The sequence below is a fragment of the Lontra canadensis genome, unplaced genomic scaffold, assembly GCF_010015895.1.
Source record: "Lontra canadensis isolate GAN:19392208 unplaced genomic scaffold, GSC_riverotter_1.0 scaffold12, whole genome shotgun sequence".
NCBI classification, from domain to species: Eukaryota; Metazoa; Chordata; class Mammalia; order Carnivora; family Mustelidae; genus Lontra; species Lontra canadensis.
The window spans coordinates 26,261,770-26,281,189 of NW_022631006.1; the positions used below are offsets into that span (position 1 = coordinate 26,261,770).

The window sequence follows — 19,420 nt, forward strand, 5'->3', positions numbered from 1 at the left end:
GTAACGTATTCAATTTTATTTTAATAAACCACATTTTTTTTCCTTAAAATCTTTTAATAGAATGGATGTCCCACGTTGATCCTGTTGTTTCTTGCATCCTCTGGCCCATGGTCATTGACCCAAGGGTTATCTGCGAAGGCCAGGATGAACAGCCTGGGCTCACACAGAATCCTAGCCTGCTGGTCCATAATGCAGCTCATGGAAGTCATGTGAATTCACTGGCCTTGTGTCAGGCAGGCCTAAGGTTCTTGAGCAATTTTCTACCTAGGCTCACTCCCTAATCTACATGGTGAGGAAAGAACTTCTCTGAAGTGCAGAGCAGACCTGAGCCATCCACATAGACTTTGTTTTGGTACTTGTCTGGTTTTCTGTTACTCACCCAAAATGGGGCACAGCCCCCAGCCCAGAAGAGTGGACATCTAAGAATAGCATTCCAATTGGAGAGAAGCTCCAAATGCTTTGTCCTGAGCTTCTAACCATTGTGCTGGATATATGAAATCCTCCAGCCCATAACAAGTTGGCCAAAAGTGACTTCTGTTCCCCTCTCCCCTTTTTTGCCTTTTTAGGTTGAATTTTATTTTTTTTTTTCAGCTTCATTTATTGAGGCATAATTAACGAACAAAATTGTAAGTTATTTAGAGTGTAGAATGTGATTATTTAATATACATATACACTGTGAAAGGGTTTGCCCCATAGGTTCATTAACAAATCCTTGACCTCACATATTTACCTTTTCTGTGTGTATGTGAAAACATTTAAGTTCTACTCTCTTGGCAAAGTTCAGTTGTGCGATACAGTGTTAGTTGATCAACTACAGTTACCATGTTATAATTCGATCCTCGGACTTTATGCATCTTATAACTGGAAGTCTGTACGCTTTTACTAACTTCTCTTAATCCCACCCTCCTCCTCAACCCCTGGCAACCACTTGTCTACTCTCTCTGTTTCTGGAAGTTTGATTTTTTTTTTTTTTTTTTTTTTTTTTTTTGGTTTCACATATAAGCAGTTGCACCCAGTATTTGTCTTTCTCTGCTTGGCGTCTGTCTTTCCCTTTCTTTCTTTCTTTTCCTTTCTTTCTCTCTCTCTCTCTTGCTCTCTTTCTTTCCTTCTTTCTCTCTTGTCTGGCTTTCTTCTAATAGTGATTTTTTTGTCTGGCTTACTTCTAATAGTGATTTCTTAATGCTTTCAAGAGGCCATTCTTATAAGTAATGCTTAGTTGAAAAGCTGCTGCTTAGTTGAAAAGGATGCTTGGACCAATTCCTCAGGAGATGGGACTTGAGTGAATTATTTCTGCCACTTACAGAAAGAAACAAGGCTCTGTAGTTACACAGCTCTGCAACATTTTCGCATCTTTTACCCAAGGTCGACACTCAGCAAATGTTGGTTGCCTTCAATGGAATAAGGAGACATTCTTTATATTTTTAAATAGAATTAATGTCCTGACACCTCCCACTAAGAATTTGATCAAATGTTAGAGGATCTAAACACATTGGGGAGGGTATGTGCTATGGTGAGTGCTGTGAAATGTGTAAGACTGATGATTCACAGACCTGTACCCCTGGGGCAAATAATATATGTTAATGAAAAATTAATTAATTAAAAGAATAATACAAAAACACAAATTGCTCTTGACTTCAGTTCACAGTGTGCCCTGGGATCTTACTCAACTTGCTCTGTTTTTCTTGGTGCTTAAGAGTTTGTAGACGCCACTTGTCCCATGTTTCATTTCAGCATTCGGCCCAACATCTTCCTGGGAGTTGCCGAGGGCTCGGCGCAGTACAAGAAGTGGTACTTCGAGCTGATCATCGACCAGGTGGACCCCTTCCTAACAGCTGAGCCCACACACCTGCGGGTGGGCTGGGCCTCCTCCTCCGGCTATGCTCCATACCCTGGCGGGGGAGAAGGATGGGGAGGCAATGGTGTCGGCGATGACCTCTACTCCTATGGCTTTGATGGACTTCACCTTTGGTCAGGTGAGCACCTTGCCAGAGCCTCTGCCCTTTGTCCCTTCCTGAGGATGAGTGAAGCTTGAATTGTTCAGGCTGCAATGATCGTTACCTGTTGAAATGATAAAGAAGCAGGAGTCTCAATGAATTAGATGGTGGGAAGAGCATCAGACCTGATGTGAGACTATCCTGCTTTGAAACCATGATTCTAGTACTTCCAGCTGCGTGACCCAGTGTGGATCCCACAACCACTCTCAAGCTCAGTGTCTGTATCAAGCAGACATTATTGCATAGGGTTTTCAGGACTATATAGCCAAGCAGGGAAAGAGACTCAACCTTTTTTTTTACTGGGCAGTGAGCCGCACACCTTTCATACGTTGTTTTTCCTCACTTTATTTTGACAATGATCCCTTAATGGAGGTAATATTGACCTCATCTTGCATATGTGGAAAACAACCCAAAGATACGTCAGAAATGTGTCGCAGTCACACAGCGAAGGATCCATATCTGATCAAGTCCGTTGTCATGTCAGTGCAGCATGTTGCTTCATGATCCACTTCATGAAATGTCTGGATCGGTGCCTGACATATTGTAAATGCCAGTCATTTAAAAAAAAATGCAAAGCTTCCTTTTTCAAAAGACACAGATGCTTTCCCCAAACATGTCCATGGCCTATGCCTGGGGGAATGATGAGATGCTGCCTGGATGAAAATAGAGGACTGAGTTTGAGGCTTTCACCCAGACCCAGAGTTCTAGCTGTTCCGTCTGTCGTCCGCAGCATGTTGTATCTGTATCTTTCGCACACCTGAGATTGGAGTCCTTGTGTCCCTTATAGAAATCCCTTATGTAAGCGTGCCTCTTATGTAAGAAACCATGACACATATTCTTCCCCTAATCCAGTACGAGGGCAAAGTTTGTCTCTACAACACAAACCTATGTATTTTAGATGGGGAACTCCATAACCCCTCACATTTTCCTTCCTCCCTCAGCCTTCAGGCTAAAACCATCAGCTTGGCTTCTGATGACATTTCTTATGGTTGGTCTGTATTTTCAGTTAGTCCATATGGGTTTTTTTTTTTTCAAGTTTTTTGTGCTGTTGTACATTCAGTAGAAACATTTAAAATATTTTTAGAATTGCTGTCAACTTATTTATTTATTTATTTATCCTGGATCATTGGCAGGAAGAAAAAAATGCCTGTCCGCATTTTGTGTGTCCCAGGGGACAGCATAGTGCAGACAAAAGCAGCTGCAAAATGGCAGGATGAGTGAAGTGAAAGCCTTATCTTGTTGTTCTCTTATCCTCCCAACTTACCCTTTCCCGGTTCTATTTCATGGGGAGTCGGGGTAGATCTTCCCTTCTTGGATTGTGGAGCCCGTGTCTGGCTGTACAGGAGTAGCCTTTAGTGTAGGTTATCAGCAGATGTCATAACATTCTTAGAAAGCTGTGTCAGAGGAAGTGATTTGAAAAGAAAGAGTTCTTATCCTGGTTTGCATCTACATCTGAATTTTGTAGGGTTGAATCTGTGAGAGAATGAGTGGAATTAACTTGAGAAAATCATCCCCCCCCCACCCCCACTGGGTGCTGCTCATCTCCTGCCATCTTGTCACCATAACTCAAGCTGCCATCCCAGGCTACACCTGAAGAGAATGCTGGGGATTGGTTAAGGAATTATGAAGGACACCTAGACCATTAGTTGAGGCAGATTGGACCTTGTTTCAAAGAGAAACCATTCTCAAAGGAAAAATTTTCCTTAGTCCTTCCCACATTTTGTAGCACTGTGTGGTGCATTTGATATGTCCCTTCACAAAATTTGCAGAATGAATACATCAGCGGGTCAGGAGACAGAGAACCCAGTGCACTCAGAAGAGACTACTATTGGCATTTCAGACTCTGAACATCCATCTAGTTGTGTATCATTCCAGGAGTGTGCAGCACTCCTGTCGCCCCTTTTGTCCTATCTCCTCAGAAGACTGGACGCTGGATGTGCTGAGCCTACGCCAGTCATCACTAGCAGTGGCCCTTCTGATTGGTGATAGAGGAAAGGGACTTGGGACTCAGCACTTCAAATGTGATTGCGGCTCTCTGGACATTACCCACACTTAGTAATACAGTGCCATATAGGTCGGCACCAGAGTGGCTCAGTCAGTTAAGCATCTGCCTTCAGCTCAGGTCATGATCCTGGGGTTCTGGGATTAAGTCTCCGCATCGGGCTCCCTGCTCAGTGGGGAGCTGTATTCAAACAGCTTCATCCCCTCAGTCCTGAGCATCTCATGAGATGTGGAGAAAACAATGTCCACAAGACTTACGTCTTTCATGCTCATTAAAACACAAAGCCTCCTTGGGTCTGGCATCATTCTGAATTCTCTACCCAGCACACAGGGAACATATCTGGCAGAAGGCATGGCAGGTAAATATGCCAACGCGTGCCCCAGCAGAAGAAATAAGGTCTCTGTTAATGACTCCCACCAGGACAGCAGTGAATTTCAGACTATCTGATGAAAAGATAGTTGTTGGATGAAGAAATGAAATGGAAATGATATTCCAGCTTACTACAGGAAGGAGTGGAGGATTGCAAAGGAGAGATGCTGGGAACTCACCTGTGACAATTTTTCTCCTTTCCTTGAGATGTAAATACACAGATCCATTAACTTTAAGCTTATCTATGCATAAATTAAGCTACTGCCTTAAACTGATCTTTAATGTATTTATTAAAGTCAATAGATATTGTCGTTATTAGAAGGAATTATAGTGCCCCAACACTTTGTCACCAGAAAGAGTCAAGAAGAAACAGCATGGCTTTGGATTTGTGCCTGGGTTTCTATGCCAGCTCTTCTGTTTACTGATTTTTTTTTTTTTTTTTGACACAGAGCAAATGACTTAACCTCCAGAGTCTTGGTTTCCTCAGATAAAATGAAAATGATATAGGTTCTTAAGAAATTTAAATGAGGTGAGGCACCTGGATGGTTTGGTCGATTACATATCCAAACTCTCGATTTTGGCTCAGTAATGATCTAAGGGCTGTGAGGTTGAGCCCCACATCGGGGTCTACCTTGCAGAGGTAAAACTAAAACTCTCTCACTCCCTCGCCCTCTGCCCCTCCCCCCAACTCACACACTCTCTCATTCTCTATTCTAAAATAAAAAAATTTTAAAAATACTTTTTAAAAATGAATAAGTAAATAAATAAGCATAAGGAACATGAAGTTCTTGACACATGTTTCTTTTCCCTTACTGTCTGTGGAGTCCACTGTAATCATAAAGACAATATCCAGACAATATCCAGTACCTCACTCGAGACCATGAGAGCAGCCCCTTCCTAAGAGGATATCTGAGTCCCATGCTGAAAGGGAAAGGAAGTTTCAAGTGACATCGTAATTATGAATGAGCTTTTTCTCTATGTAAGGAGAAAGTCTTTTTTTTTTTAAGATTTTATTTATTTATTTGACAGAGATAACGAGAGATGAACACAAACAGAGGGAGTGGGAGAGGGAAAAGCAGGCTTCCCACTGAACAGGGAATCTGATGTGGGGCTCAATCCCAGGACCTGGGATCATGACCTGAGCCAAAGGCAGACACTTAATGGCTGAGCCACCCAGACACCTGGGAAAAAAGCAGTCTTTATAGATCTTTTTAGCCACTGAAACCTGTGAAGTCATTTCCAAGCATCAGCTGTAGTAATACCTCCCATCTCAATCCTGCCAACCTGCCCTACAGGCTCCTAACTCAGTTGGGCCACTGGGAATTTCCTTTCAGAGGACCGGCTCTATTCTGGTCATGGCGTTACTTTCCCTCTCCTGAGGAAGCCTTCATGTAGCCTCTCAGGACTGCCATTGGGATGAGTTCATCTCAGAACAGCCTGTAATTGTTCCTCGCTGGGGTGGGGGATGAGGAGAGCAGTTTCATAGGAGGAAATTAACACTTACCTTTGCCTTTAATAATTTTTTTCCTTGCAAAATTGGAGTAAGCAGAGGAACTTACCATCCCGAGTGATAAGTGATACAGGAAATGAATGGAGCAAAATTCCATTTCCTGATTTATTATGACTTCTGACTTTCTAAACTTAAAGATCCTTTAGCTCAATAGTCGATTCTACGTAAGAGGGTCCTGACCTGTCTCCCTGCTGTGATTCAGACCTTTCCAGAAGCCCTGTGCTGTGTGGCAAGGAGCCCAAGAGTGGCTGTGCAGAGCACCAGCATTTTCACGTTTGGATCCGCTCTCTGTCCAAATGCCTAAGTATTCATGTTTTCCATTTAAGTGCCAAACTCTGCAGTGCCCAGGGCCATGGAAATGCTGAGCATCAGTGTTTCCAGTTGCCTACATTACTCATCAGAAGAGGCTAGATCCTGCAGTAATCTGTCCTTGGATTAATTTGAAGATGTGCAGCATATGATAAAGTGGATTGGTCCTTTATCTTCAAATGCCGGTTTGGAATGGCCTTTCTGAGCTCCCTGCGACCTTCAGGTTGGCCCAAGCCTCTGAGTGAGGGGCAGTTTCTTCAGGCAAGGAGAGGCCACATGACTCCCCAGCCTGTTTCAGTGGACAGTCGCTAGGATTATGAAGTTCCTAAATCTGGAAAAGCAGTTAAGACAGCTTCAGCTCTGTAACTACTGTGCTTCCCTTTCTCAGAATTCCCTTCTGTTGGTTGCTCTGAACGGTCAGGTACATTAAACCTACTTGAAAGTGATTGTTTTTTTAAGCACTGTCTTCAATAGAGGGACTTACTGATTTTAATAATGCAATTCAATGACTTTTCAAATCACTTTCTAGACTCAGCCCTCAAAGCTATGATTCTACATATTGCTAGCTAATTTTTCCTGATGTTACAAAAGACAGTACTACAATGTTTTGGCATTTTTATCTACTGTTACCCTAGTAACAGTAGGTTTAATTACCTCTAGCAATTAAAGTTTCTAAAGTTATAGAAACAAAACTGATCATAATGGTATTTATTGTGGGTTACAATATATCAAGCACTCTCCTAATCGCTCCGCAGAGAATAATTCATTCACAACCCAAACAACCTCATGACATGACTTTCACTTGACAGATGAGGAAACTTGAGTCCACAAAAGTAAGTGACTTTCCCAGGGTCACACAGTGAGTTACAGAGCCAGACTCAAACCCAGGGAGTCTGGTTCTAGAGATGTCCATTTATCTCTACATGCAATACCTCTTGAGTGGTATATAGGACATCAGTCATTTGTTTCATTAAAATCATAGGAATCATCATGGTACCTTATAAACAACTCTTGGCAGCATCAATGTGGGCATTACTGTCCCCATTTCATAGATAAGTGGAAACTGATTTTCTAGTAAAATCACGCATAAAGACTTGTTATTTGAACTCAGCCCTCCATGACTTCTGCTCCCCACCCGAAGACCACCTCACTATGGAGCAATTTGAAGGACAAGTATCTTGTTTAAATGTGGGGTACAGGACCCTTCTCAATCATTTGGAGCTTCAAATGCCCTTATAGGGTTAGAAATTTCTTCCTTTAGATGAGAACAGATTTATAAAACACTGTGCAGAAGCCATTGCACAAATTCCTTATTTTCTAGTTGGAAAATCTTCACACTACTCACATTTTAAAACTAAACATACCTTATCAGATGATCTTTTACAACATGAATATTATATGAAATGGACTTTTTTCTTCAAATACACTTTCCAGACATTGCTCTAAGTACTAAGCATACGCTTCCTATCCAGTAATTATCAACAGTCTCCCTTTAGTTTCTGGATAATGTGGGTCCCAACTCTGTATTCTGCATACGTTTTAAACATAGTCTCGAGTCCTGATTTCACTTTGCCTGTTGATGATCTTTGTGTTCCAGCAGGAGCTTCCAGTGGTGCCCATTCTCTTAGACAAAAAGGAATTTTGTAAAAGGCAGTGGCATTTACCACAGGGATATAATTGCTCATCCTGGTGGTGGTTTTCTACCAAGGGAGGAAGCCAGACAGGAGAAATTCTCCCAGCTGCCATTCCTCAGGAAGATGCTTGGCAACTATGGCATATTAAGGCTAAATAAAGCTTGGAATTCAGCTTCTGATGGCATCAAAGCATGAAGACTGTCCCTCATGAAAGCATTCTGGATATTTACTGGCAGAGGCTCAGGCTGGCACAGAAGCCAACAGCATGCTCTGGGCCAGTGATAAGAGTAGGCAGTGGCATCGCCATGCAACACTGTCAGTGTGTCCTATTTTAAAGGAGTCTCAAAACAGTAAAGGACCTTCTAATTTGTATTTTTTTTTCTAATTTGTATTTTTCTCCAGCAAGAATTGGAATACCTTTATAATTAATTGACCCACTGAGCATTTCAGTTAACTTCTTCATGTTCCCAAGTTCACAGACGTCTCTTGGAATTTTTTCAGATGACTACTGTGGTACTGTCCAGAAGTTAAATAAAAGGAAAAAGAAACTTTCCAAGCAGGAAAGATGGGTTTTTGATGGGAACATAGGAAAGACAGGATGAGACCATTGTAGCAGGATTTGCTGAGTTTTACTGTCATTGATTCCTTTCATAGCAGATTTGATTATGATAAGGAGGAAAAGATTTGGGGACCTGGAATACTTAAACTTCAAAAAAGGATCCAAGAGTACTCAGGCTCCTCAAATAGGAGCTGGAAATGTGTCGAAACTATGTGCTCTTCAAGATGAGCTTAGATTCCTTTGTTTTAAATGAACTTGTTCCTCATTCTCTGTAATGAAGCAAGGTATAAAGTTACAACAGCCAATTCCAAGGCCATCCCAGGCTAATGTGTGTGTCACTGCACATTGTGGTGCAAATAGTCCAAGTTTTATGTTAGGTCAAACTTTGTTCCCCTACCACATCTCCTCCTTAAGCTTCCATCAGTCCCTCCCTTCCTGCCTTACCAATGCCTTACTGTTCAGGAGGTGTGTCCTACATTCCTTTTGCATAAGTTATTACTTCCATCTGGAATACTCTTATTTATCTAGTGGATCTTTGATTCTTTGAATTTTGTCCCATGCTCCTAGGCCAACTTCCACCTTCTTCTATGTTAGAAGACATTACCTTGTGTACATCTTCATTCCAGTAATTACACTGAATTGTAATTATTTAAATGTTTATTTCCCACCAGAGTACGGGTTTCTTAGGGGCAGGAACTGGATTTTCTGTCCTGGACCCCAGTACTGGTCATGAGCCTCATGAATGTTTGCAGAAGGATGGGAGGAAACACAATGTGGTTTTGTCAGTTGCGATTAATAACCAGAAGGAAGTACCTAATACTTTTTATTAAGGAGTCACTGTTTTATTTTTTTTAAGATTTTATTTATGTATTTGACAGACAGTAAGAGAGGGAATTTGTGCAGGGGGAGTGGGAGGAAGGAGGCTTCCCACTGAGCAGGGAGCATCATGCAGGGCTCAGTCCCAGGACCCTGGGATCATGACCTGAGCCTAAGGCAGCTGCTTAACAACTAGACTTTCTATATATTGCTCCCAGCAGCTTCGCTATTTTAAAATCCACCACTTTGTTTAGAACCTACTACTAGAATAGCAGTAACCACTGGAAACATTACAAAGTTCTAAGATGAGATAAGAAATGTTACATAGCATAAATACATGTACAAAATTTGTAAACAACTCATGTACCCATCATAAGAGAGGTTTTTATTATGCCATATTATGAAGCCATTAAAATGCAATTCCTAATGAATATTCCATTATACAATCAAGTGTTTGTGATAAGTAGAAAAAATAAGTCACAAAACCTACAATATTCTAGTTTGGGTAAAGAATTTGTATGTGTGTGTTTGAAAGTAAAGGCATTTTTTTATGGAGTTACATTGTTTCCTTATTTCTATTCTTCTATATGTATTATGAACATTTGTAATGAACATGTATTACTTCTAAAGTAAAATATATATATATACATATATATATATATTTTATAATTTTTTTTGCCTGAAACTCCATTCTAATCCCTAATGTATGCTTCTTCACTGCTCTCTTGCTAATAGAATTGTAAACTTGGTGGGGTATGGGCAAATTATGATAATTTACTTTGAGAATTTCCAGAATGAGATGGAGTGACACAGACATCCTGAGTGGTGATTTTCTCATGACTTTAGGTAAGGTCAGGAAATTCCAGATCATCTTATAAAAGAGATTATGTGGTAACAGGAACAAAAATCACCCATACAGTATATAATGGGCAATGTGTTTCCCTGCTGGTATGAACTAATAGAATACTTTTTTCTTTTTTCTTTTTTTTTTTAATCATACTTTTAATTGTGATGCTGTTTTTAATACAACCGTTAACACTTTTTCATCTAAGTATCAGGAACTTTGTTTTTTATATTCTTTTTAAATTTTTATTTATTTTTTTAATTTTCTTGTCAGTGTTCCAGAATTCATTGTTTATGCACCACACCCAGTGCTCCATGCAATATGTGCCCTCCATAATACCCACCCCCAAACTAATAGAATTCTTTAAAAGAAACAAGCAAACTGTGCCACACAGTTTAAAGGCTGGATGACCTTGCCTTTATTCACCTTGATGGCTCCTACATCCGGGGCTAAAGTGGTCATACCTTTTAGAGGAACTGGAAGAGGGCAAGGTCTGTGGGCATCTGGGAATAAACACACACACGCACACACGCTATAGGACCCACACCCAGCAAAGCAATTTGCTCATTACTTCAGATACCCAGCCAGAATCTGAGCACACGTTCAGGGGGTTGAATTCATGTTCATTCTCATTGCTGGCCGTTTGAGAGTTTCCTCTGAGACTCCTCTTATCTCCGGCTGCCCTCTCACAAGCTCAGGAAATCCTTTCTCATTGCTCACCTCACCGCAGGAGAGCCAAGTTGTGTTTTAAATGCAGAGGCATATCCAGACATCCTGTGTGCCTCCATGCCGCCCCACCTCCAATGGGTGGCCTGTGAGCGCCTTCTCCAGAGTCCCACACACCATCTTGTTCTTTGCTCACCAGGCCGCATACCCAGAGCCGTAGCCTCCATCAACCAGCACCTCCTGAGATCAGACGACGTGGTGAGCTGTTGCCTTGACCTTGGAGTGCCCAGCATCTCCTTCCGCATCAACGGGCAGCCCGTGCAGGGGATGTTTGAGAACTTCAACACAGATGGGCTCTTCTTCCCTGTGGTGAGCTTCTCAGCAGGTGTCAAGTAAGTGAAGGCTGGGATTTCATGAAGAGTAACTGTTAGCCCATCCTTCCACCACTCCTGTGAGCTGGGGAGCGTGTTAATATCTCTTTGGACTTCCATGCCATGGGTGACTTCCCTTTATGCCTGCCCCCTCACCCCCCACACAATGATAGTGAAAGCAGGAGAATAATCTAGAATCACTGACTCAGTAGATACTTGTTGAATACATACCTACCGCCAAGAGTTTTATAATGTCCAAATATAGTAAGATAAATAAGATCTATGTAGAACCTTGCTTTAATAATTATTTTGAAAATTACATGCTCATTGTTAAAAATTTGAAAGATACTGTTATAAGTAAGACAGTATCATCCATGATCTGACTATGTAATGTCTGCTAATATTTTGGTGTATTTTCAAGTCTTTTAGTTTATGCATATATGAGGATTTTTTAATTGACATCACACTGTATATGAAGTTTTATGTCTTGATTATTTTTCATTCAACAACACGCTAATGAGCCTTTTCCTGAGTCATTAAGTATCCTCCTAAAACAGTTTTTATAGCCATATATCTTTTTATTGGCTGTCCCATAATATAGCTGTTACTTTGTTTTTAGACTTTCATGCCACTTCCATTTTTATCTTTATAGGTAAAATTATTATGGACATCCTTGAGCATACCTCTGCCTGCATTTCTGTTAAGATCCTCTTTTTTTTTTAAAGATTTTATTTATTTATTTGACAGACAGAGATCACAAGTAGGCAGAGAGGCAGGCAGAGAGAGAGGGGGAAGTAGGCTCCCTGCTGAACAGAGAGCCTGATATGGGGCTCTATCCCAGGACCCTGGGATCATGACCTGAGACAAAGGCAGAGGCTTTAACCCACTGAGCCACCCAGGCGCCCCCTCTGTTAAGATCCTCTGAAAAGGAGGTCAAAAGGTGTGAACTCTTTTGAAGTCTAAATTTATAATCACATAGCCAAGTAGATTTTCAGGAAGATTGTATAGAACACTTCAGAAATCATGATCAACAGTTTTGAAATCTCAAAAGCTCTGAAACCCGTAAGTTGGGTCTTTTTTATATTAAAAAAACCTCATTTTACTGCAGCCTTTGACCTGAACTCATTTTGTGGTAAAATTGTTGTCAACAGAAATGAGGCTGATTTTAGTCTTTATTTTACTTCTTTTGAATATTTGCATGTTTAACTGCAGAAATACTAATGTGTTTGATTATGGGGCTCAGCCTCTCACCTGGCTGGTTGTTCTATTTAATACATACTATTTAGACTTTCTTTTTTAAAATCTAAAGAATTCTGAAGTCTGAAACACAACTCCAAAATTTTCAGATAAAGGCTAGTATAGTATCATTTAAAGCAACATATGGGAATAATCCAACTGATTGGATCTTCATTAAGTTTTACTGTTATTAGTTATTTTTTATCTTTGCTAATTTGAGAATAACTTAGTTTTCATTTTCTATTTGTTTGATTACCAATGTATCAATGTGGTTAAGCATTTTTTATACTTACTGTTCTTACATATTATCTCAGCCCAATGTTTTTATTTTGTGTTCTCTGCCTTTCTGATATTAATTCTAGGGACAATTTTTTCTACATTAAGATTAATACTGTGTATTAGTGTTAGTAACACTAATACTGTGTTACTGGTTTCAAATTTTTTCCCAGTTTGTGATTTATATTTTCTCACTTAGTTTTATTTTTCTGTTGTTTTTTGTTTTTCCCCTTTATAAAAACAAGTCAAGGAAATACCAAGAACCCAAATCATACGAGCCAGAGATAATCATATTACCTTTTTATTTATCTATCTCAATATTTTGACATTAAATTGGATATATACTACACAAGCTTTTTTTCTACATACTGTTGTGAACTATTGTGTTCATGGCTCTGCCTCTTCCCTTGTACCAGTTAGAAGTTGTATTTTTTGTATTTTTTAAAGATTTTGTTTGTTTATTTGACAGAAAGAGACAGCAAAAGAGGGAACACAAGCAGGGGGAGGGGGAGAGGGAGAAGCAGGCTCCCCACTAAGGAGGGAGCCTGATGCTGGACTATGATTCCAGGACCCTGGGATCATGACCTGAGCTAAAGGCAGATGCTTAACGACTAAGCCACCCAGGCACCCCAGATGCTGTATTTTTTTAGTCTGACTATATGTTTTAATGTCTGTAACACAAAACCCCACTATGAGTCTTTTCCCCAAAAATTTCTTGATCCCTGTTTGTTAAAGAGATCACAGTCAACTGAGTGGGAAACTAGAGTCAATACAGTTAGAATCACACTGGTTTCCGTGGAAGCCGTTGGAAAGGGCCATGAAAGGAGGGGTGTGGAGAACAGATGGTTGAAGTTTGGACCACAGAGAAACCATTTCAGAGCTTGGGGGTGGATTTCCAAAGTGACAGCACCGTGATAGGCCTCAGCACCTCAGGTAGACTGATAAACTAAGACATGCTCATATTATCTTCCAACAGAGGACGAAATTTTAGTTCTGTTTCAGTTAAATAATTTAGAAATAAAGATTTATCCTTTGGAAATGATATTCAGCCTTGGCATTTGACACAGGCAAATACACATGGTATAAGCAAATGTATGTTTGCAAACATACAGAGTAACACCGAATACAGATACATACATGCACATATTTGTAAACCTATTCATGTAGATGGATACAATATATTTAAATTAAATATCATTGTTTGAGATTCTTTTAACAAATGGAGACACACTGTAGTAAAACCTCCCTAGGGCTGCAAATCTACTCATCAGTGTTTCAAGCCAGAGAATCTTCTATCAGCCCCAGTGACTGTATTGTAGAGTTGCAAGTTTTTTGACTGTGTTTCCCTCTGATGAGGCTATTGCCATTAAGAAAAAAATAAAATAATTAATTTTAAAAGAAGAATTTATTCCAGTTCTCCCATTTTAAATGTGATGTAACCTATCACTCCTCATTGATATAAGAGGCATGTAGAAAACAAGGAGCATTATTGAAAGAGACACTGTAAGCACAAAGAGAACTGATTGGAACAGAGACCCTCTGGCAGTCTGGGGTAGGGTGGTGAACAGCATTGTATGTCCTCCTAACTTTATTCCCCAGGAAGTAAGAGAATGCGTAGAAGTCTAGATCCGATGTAACAGCATTTGGGTCATCCGCCTGTTGGCTCAATACCTTCTTTGGAGAGACAAGGTCTCTCTGAGCAGTCTGTTCCCAGGACCATGCTTGCCTAGGTACTAGTGGCCATGTTCACCCAGCATCACCACCCTTCCCTTCTTTGTCTATTTTGACCACATCCCACTCTCTGGGTTTTACTTGTTTTCAGAGCAAGTACATCTGCTTCTCAAGCATCTCATCCGAGAGAAGTGCTTAGCCAGAAGTCATATCTCTGGAGAAAAGGACCTTTTCTGGTCTGCTGGCTAATGGACTTTCGCAAGGCCATACAACAGTCTTGTATAATGATTTTTAATCATTAACTCATCCATCCAATATCCCTCAGAGCAATGATATAGGATTTTTAAGTGTGTGAATTTATTTATTTATTTATTGGCGAGGACTTATTGAAATCTCTTGGCAAAGAACTGCAGCTAGAGGTGAAGAAATAGGTGATTCAAATGTATCCACATATAGAAGATTCTTCTAGCATTTCTCATCCAGGTTAGCAGAGCATGCAGCCCTCTCAGTACACAGGAAGAGGAACAGCCAAGTTCCAAGGTTAGACAACTCCTTTTTCTTATCCATTTATAAGGCACAACTGGTGAGCGTATTTAAGAAACTGTCCAGATATGTTGACTTGAAAAGTTTGTACTTCGGCTCTGAGAGCTTCTTGCTTACAGCCCCTGATCGGGTGGAAAGCTAGAGTGTGGTGCCAGGGGGCTTGATATCTCTCAAGCCTCTTTTCTGTCAGGAAAACAGGAAAAGATCACCTCTGACATATTCCAGTCTTTGGTCCTCAGAACATGATATGATCTGAGGAGAGATGGAATTGAGTGCACATTTTGGAGACACATTTTGATGAAGCACATGCAAGTCCCTCACATGATATCCTCGGTCATTCTCGGTGCTACTCCTGTGTCGGACAGTAGCCAATGAATTTATTATTACTTGTGAGCAAACAGGATCCATATACCAATACTTACTCTCAGATCAACCGGTCAACTATGACTTGGTGCTGAAACCCAGAAGTTTATCTCCATGCTACTTTAGTTCAGTCGTACAGAAAGCTAGAAAGAGAAACCAGGATATTAATTTCAAGTCAATGAAAATATCTTACTGAAAATAAATAATGGTTAATAATGTGATTGATCTAGGTGACTGAGTCCTCTGTGCCAAGTTCCACTGGGAGTAATCAAGATGAGGAAGGCAAACAGAAACCCTGAGGCCTGGGGCGCCTGGGTGGCTCAGTTGGTTAAGCATCCAACTCTTGATTTTGGCTCAGGTCATGATCTCAGGGTTGTGAGATGGAGCCTTGCATAGGGCTCTATGTTTCATGGAGCCTGCTTAAGATTCTCTTCCTCCCTCCCTTCCTCCCCCTCAACTCATCCTCGTGTGCACACACACATTCGCACACACACACTCTCTCTCTCTCTCAGAAAAAAAAATGTGGAATCCCCCTTAAAGCAGTACTACATGTCAAGGATGACACTGCCCCCAAAAATGCAAATTTGAAAGCTGAAAGAATTAGATTTTATTTTTCATATATAAAATAATAATACAATTGAAAAGAAATTTTTGTTTTCACCCAATATAGTAGAATATTTGCCTGTTTTTATAGTGTCTCTCCCAGCAAGGTACAAGGTCATGCCTATCTAGGAAGAGAGCCTTCTCCCATCATAGAAGAATTCAGGATTGTTTCTCATATATATTTTCAACTTCTGTATGGCTTCTAAACTAGATTTCTCTTGTATACCCCCATTTCCTCTTATTTAATGGTCTTTGCTGAGGTCACAGTCTTGAATTTGTGACCTCATAATTATTTTTATAACTACAAACTATGTTGTTAATAATACCTGATTAAGATGTCCCTGCCAGCAGTCACTGAAAAGCAAAAATCTTTTTCAATTAGATTTACCCACAGTGAAGTCAAAGGCAGCATGAGTAATTACTAACAAAATTCACAAATCAATATGTACTCTCTTTTCTAACTATTATGAATGTGCCTCCTTAGTTCTCTTCTCAGTGTGGTTTGTTTGTGGATACTATTCATGTGTAGGCCCTCAACCCTGATTGATTATAGGACAGAATTTAGGATGAGGCATGTGTACTTTGGAAGCCACCCAAAAAGTTGAGTTACCTAAACACCAGCAAACCCCTTATGAAAATACAGCCTCACCCTGCAAATGGCATCTTGGCATGAACCACACCAAGACCATGACACAGAAGCCACAGCATACAGTGAACTTGGGGTGATACTTTTTGATTTGCAGAAAATGGATGAGTTAATCGCTATAGTAGAATGTATTTTATAGCCGTAGTTAAACCCCCCATAGATCTATTTAACTGTCTCACTCTTTTACCAGCCCTTTCTGATTTATAAAAACAATATCCAAAGGTGGTTGGTATTTGTGGTTGCTGTTTGTTTTCTGTTGGTATCTACCAGACTTGGCCAAAGTTAAGGTAACCAACAGCTTCGCTATTTCCATCGTGCTGTGGTCAATGCTGTGGAAATTATTGCTGAGATAAATATACCTCTGTGGAGAACATGATGAGCTCTGGCTGGATTGCCCTGGGCTTTCATCAAACCCTGGCCAGAAAGAAGTATGAATGTGGGAACGCATCACTTAGATTGTTCTCCCATCTTTGCAATAGGAACTGAAGTTGCAATTATGAATCATGCCTTCTGAGTTGAATTCAGGTCAGCCAAAGCTTGTTAATTCTTCCTCCTCTTAACCACAGCCTGAATCCTTTTCTTCTTTGGAATACCTTCCCCACTGTCTGGGAGAGATTCAGTAGCCGATGAGAGCAGTGAGATGTCCAGTAAGACAGACTCAAGTGACGTCACATTTGCGAGTAAGCTGTGGATAAGGAACCCGAGTCTTCCTTCTGAAGCATGACAAGCCTTGTCTTGATTTTTACTGTGTTTTTTATTCATGGGTCAGTCTTTCAAATCCGAGAACTTGCACTAGGTAGTCATCTCTTCTGCAGATTGGCAAGCCGCAATGCCTAAGTCTCAAAAGATTAGGTTGCAAATGCTAGCAGGAGTTTTTCAATACAATTTGTTCTGTTTTCAAAATCAGTCAAGGAAATAAAAAATTCTTCCACATATCCCCCAAATTCCCTAGTCCCAGGAGATGATTACTGAAGCTATTGCTCATCTCTGAGGGGGAGGGATCTAAGGACACAGTCACTTAACAGTAATCACTTCAGAAAGAAAAAAAAAAAAGAAAGAAAGAAACCTTCTTTCAGAGCTGATGGAATGTCTTGAGTTATAGGAAGAACTTCAGAAGATGATAACACGTACTTTTGTGCAGGAGATTAAATTGATTAATGAAATTGATTTTAAAATCCATTAATGTAGAGAAATATCCAAGGATCAAGAAGAGCTAATTTTAATGAACTCAATTCTTTAATTATCTTTTTATTTTAAATTTAACATTTTCTGTGAAGCCAGGAGATTCTGAAAGTCCCAAAGGAGCAGCAGAGAATGCACCTGGAGAAGAGAGATTTACATTCTCATTGGAAATTTCTCATTTATGAGTGGGGCAAAGGATTCAGATGGTAAACCTTAAGGGCCAGATACTGGATTCTTTGAAAGAAGTAGACTATGTGTCTGTAACTTGGTTGTTTTTCTTGCTGTCCCTTCAAATCCGTGCTCTGGGCAAATTTTCGGGCAGACTCTGTAACCTTTATTACTCCTTGTAAGAATGAGAACAGTCTTGTTGGTAACATAAAAGTGCCATCTATTTGACTATAAAAACTCAGATTTGTATGCAGCTCATGTGAGAGGTCTTCCCCTTTGGGCTTGCAGTCAGAGGCCAGGAGACTGGGCTCCTCCAGCGCCAGCCAGCTCTGCCTCAGACCCTCTGTTGAGCCCAGGGGGAGCTGCGGGGGTGGAGGGCGGGGAGGGGGGGCTACAGCACTGCCTAGGGCAGCCCACCTTTATGTAATGACTTGGAGTGTTTATACAATTGCTGCTGCTTTCTCTTCTGGGACCCTTTTTATTTATTTATTTATTTACTTTTTCCATTTCTTTTCAGCGTAACAGTATTCATTGTTTTTGCACCACACCCAGTGCTCCATACAATCCGTGCCCTCTCTAATACCCACCACCTGGTTCCCCCAACCTCCCACCCCCCGCCCCTTCAAAACCCTCAGATTGTTTTTCAGAGTCCATAATCTCTCATGGTTCACCTCCCCTTCCAATTTCCCTCAACTCCCTTCTCCTCTCCATCTCCCCTTGTCCTCCATGTTATTTGTTATGCTCCACAAATAAGTGAAACCATATAATTGACTCTCTGCTCTGGGCTTTTGTAGTTTCCTTGGAGCCTTAGGCCGTGAGCATCTCCCTGCTGTTCTTTCTACACAGGCTTTACCACCTGTGCTGGCTGCTCCCTTCTGGCCAACCCGAAGCCCAGGCTTCCCACCTCCCCCAGTTCCTGGGTTTCTGATCTCTGTACAGTCCTTTGCCTTTCTGGGCATAATTCCTTTCAAGATAGCTGACAGTTGGCTCCCTCATAGAGTATCTGGCCTTCTAGGAACATTGTCCCTGGTCCCACCCTGAACAGAAGGGCAGCTCTTTCCCTTGCGGTCCTCTCTGTCCCTCTGTCTCCTTCTCTCTCTCTGTTCTGCCACCAAGCAAACATGTCCCTCACTAAATTCCAGGGGACACTTGCCAGTTTCTCAGTGTTCTTTCTTATCGGGTGGGGGGCGGGGGTATGTGACGGGCTAAAGTTGCATTGGCTCATCATTTTTGGATGGACCCTCATCGTGGATCCAGCATCTCAATCCAAGGTGTGCAAACATTGGCATCTCTGAATTATCTGTCTGTGGGACCTCTGCTAAAACTCTAAGAGGGAGAATCCCTTTCTAATATCTTCAAATAATTAAAGTGAGTTTCAAGGATTTCTTTTGATTATTTCCTTGAAGCCTATCTTTTATCGCTAGTTATTTGCTTTGACTTGGTTAGTCTGGATCTCCCAGAGAGTTATGAGGAGGACCACCAATATTAGTGGTGGTTTGTTGGAGCCCTTCCAAGAGACTCTGGGCAGCGAGGGAAGGAGCCACAGACATAGGGGTGCCTGGCGCCTGCTCTTGTCCAATCCCATCTACTGAGCGGGCAGGGCTTCTGTCTGGCAGGTCTCTGGGAGCAACCCAGGACCATTTCTTCCACCCACTGAA

General features: G+C 41.0%; 1 protein-coding gene across 1 annotated transcript in view; it reads left to right on the forward strand.

The window, feature by feature from the left end:
• The window catches only part of RYR3 (ryanodine receptor 3), a 499,651-nt gene that overhangs the window by 273,411 nt on the left and 206,820 nt on the right, over positions 1–19,420 (forward strand). The window contains exons 18-19 of the mRNA XM_032856920.1: positions 1,732–1,973; positions 10,903–11,095. Of these exons, the coding sequence (XP_032712811.1) occupies positions 1,732–1,973; positions 10,903–11,095 (435 nt within the window). The remainder of the gene's footprint in view (positions 1–1,731; positions 1,974–10,902; positions 11,096–19,420) is intronic.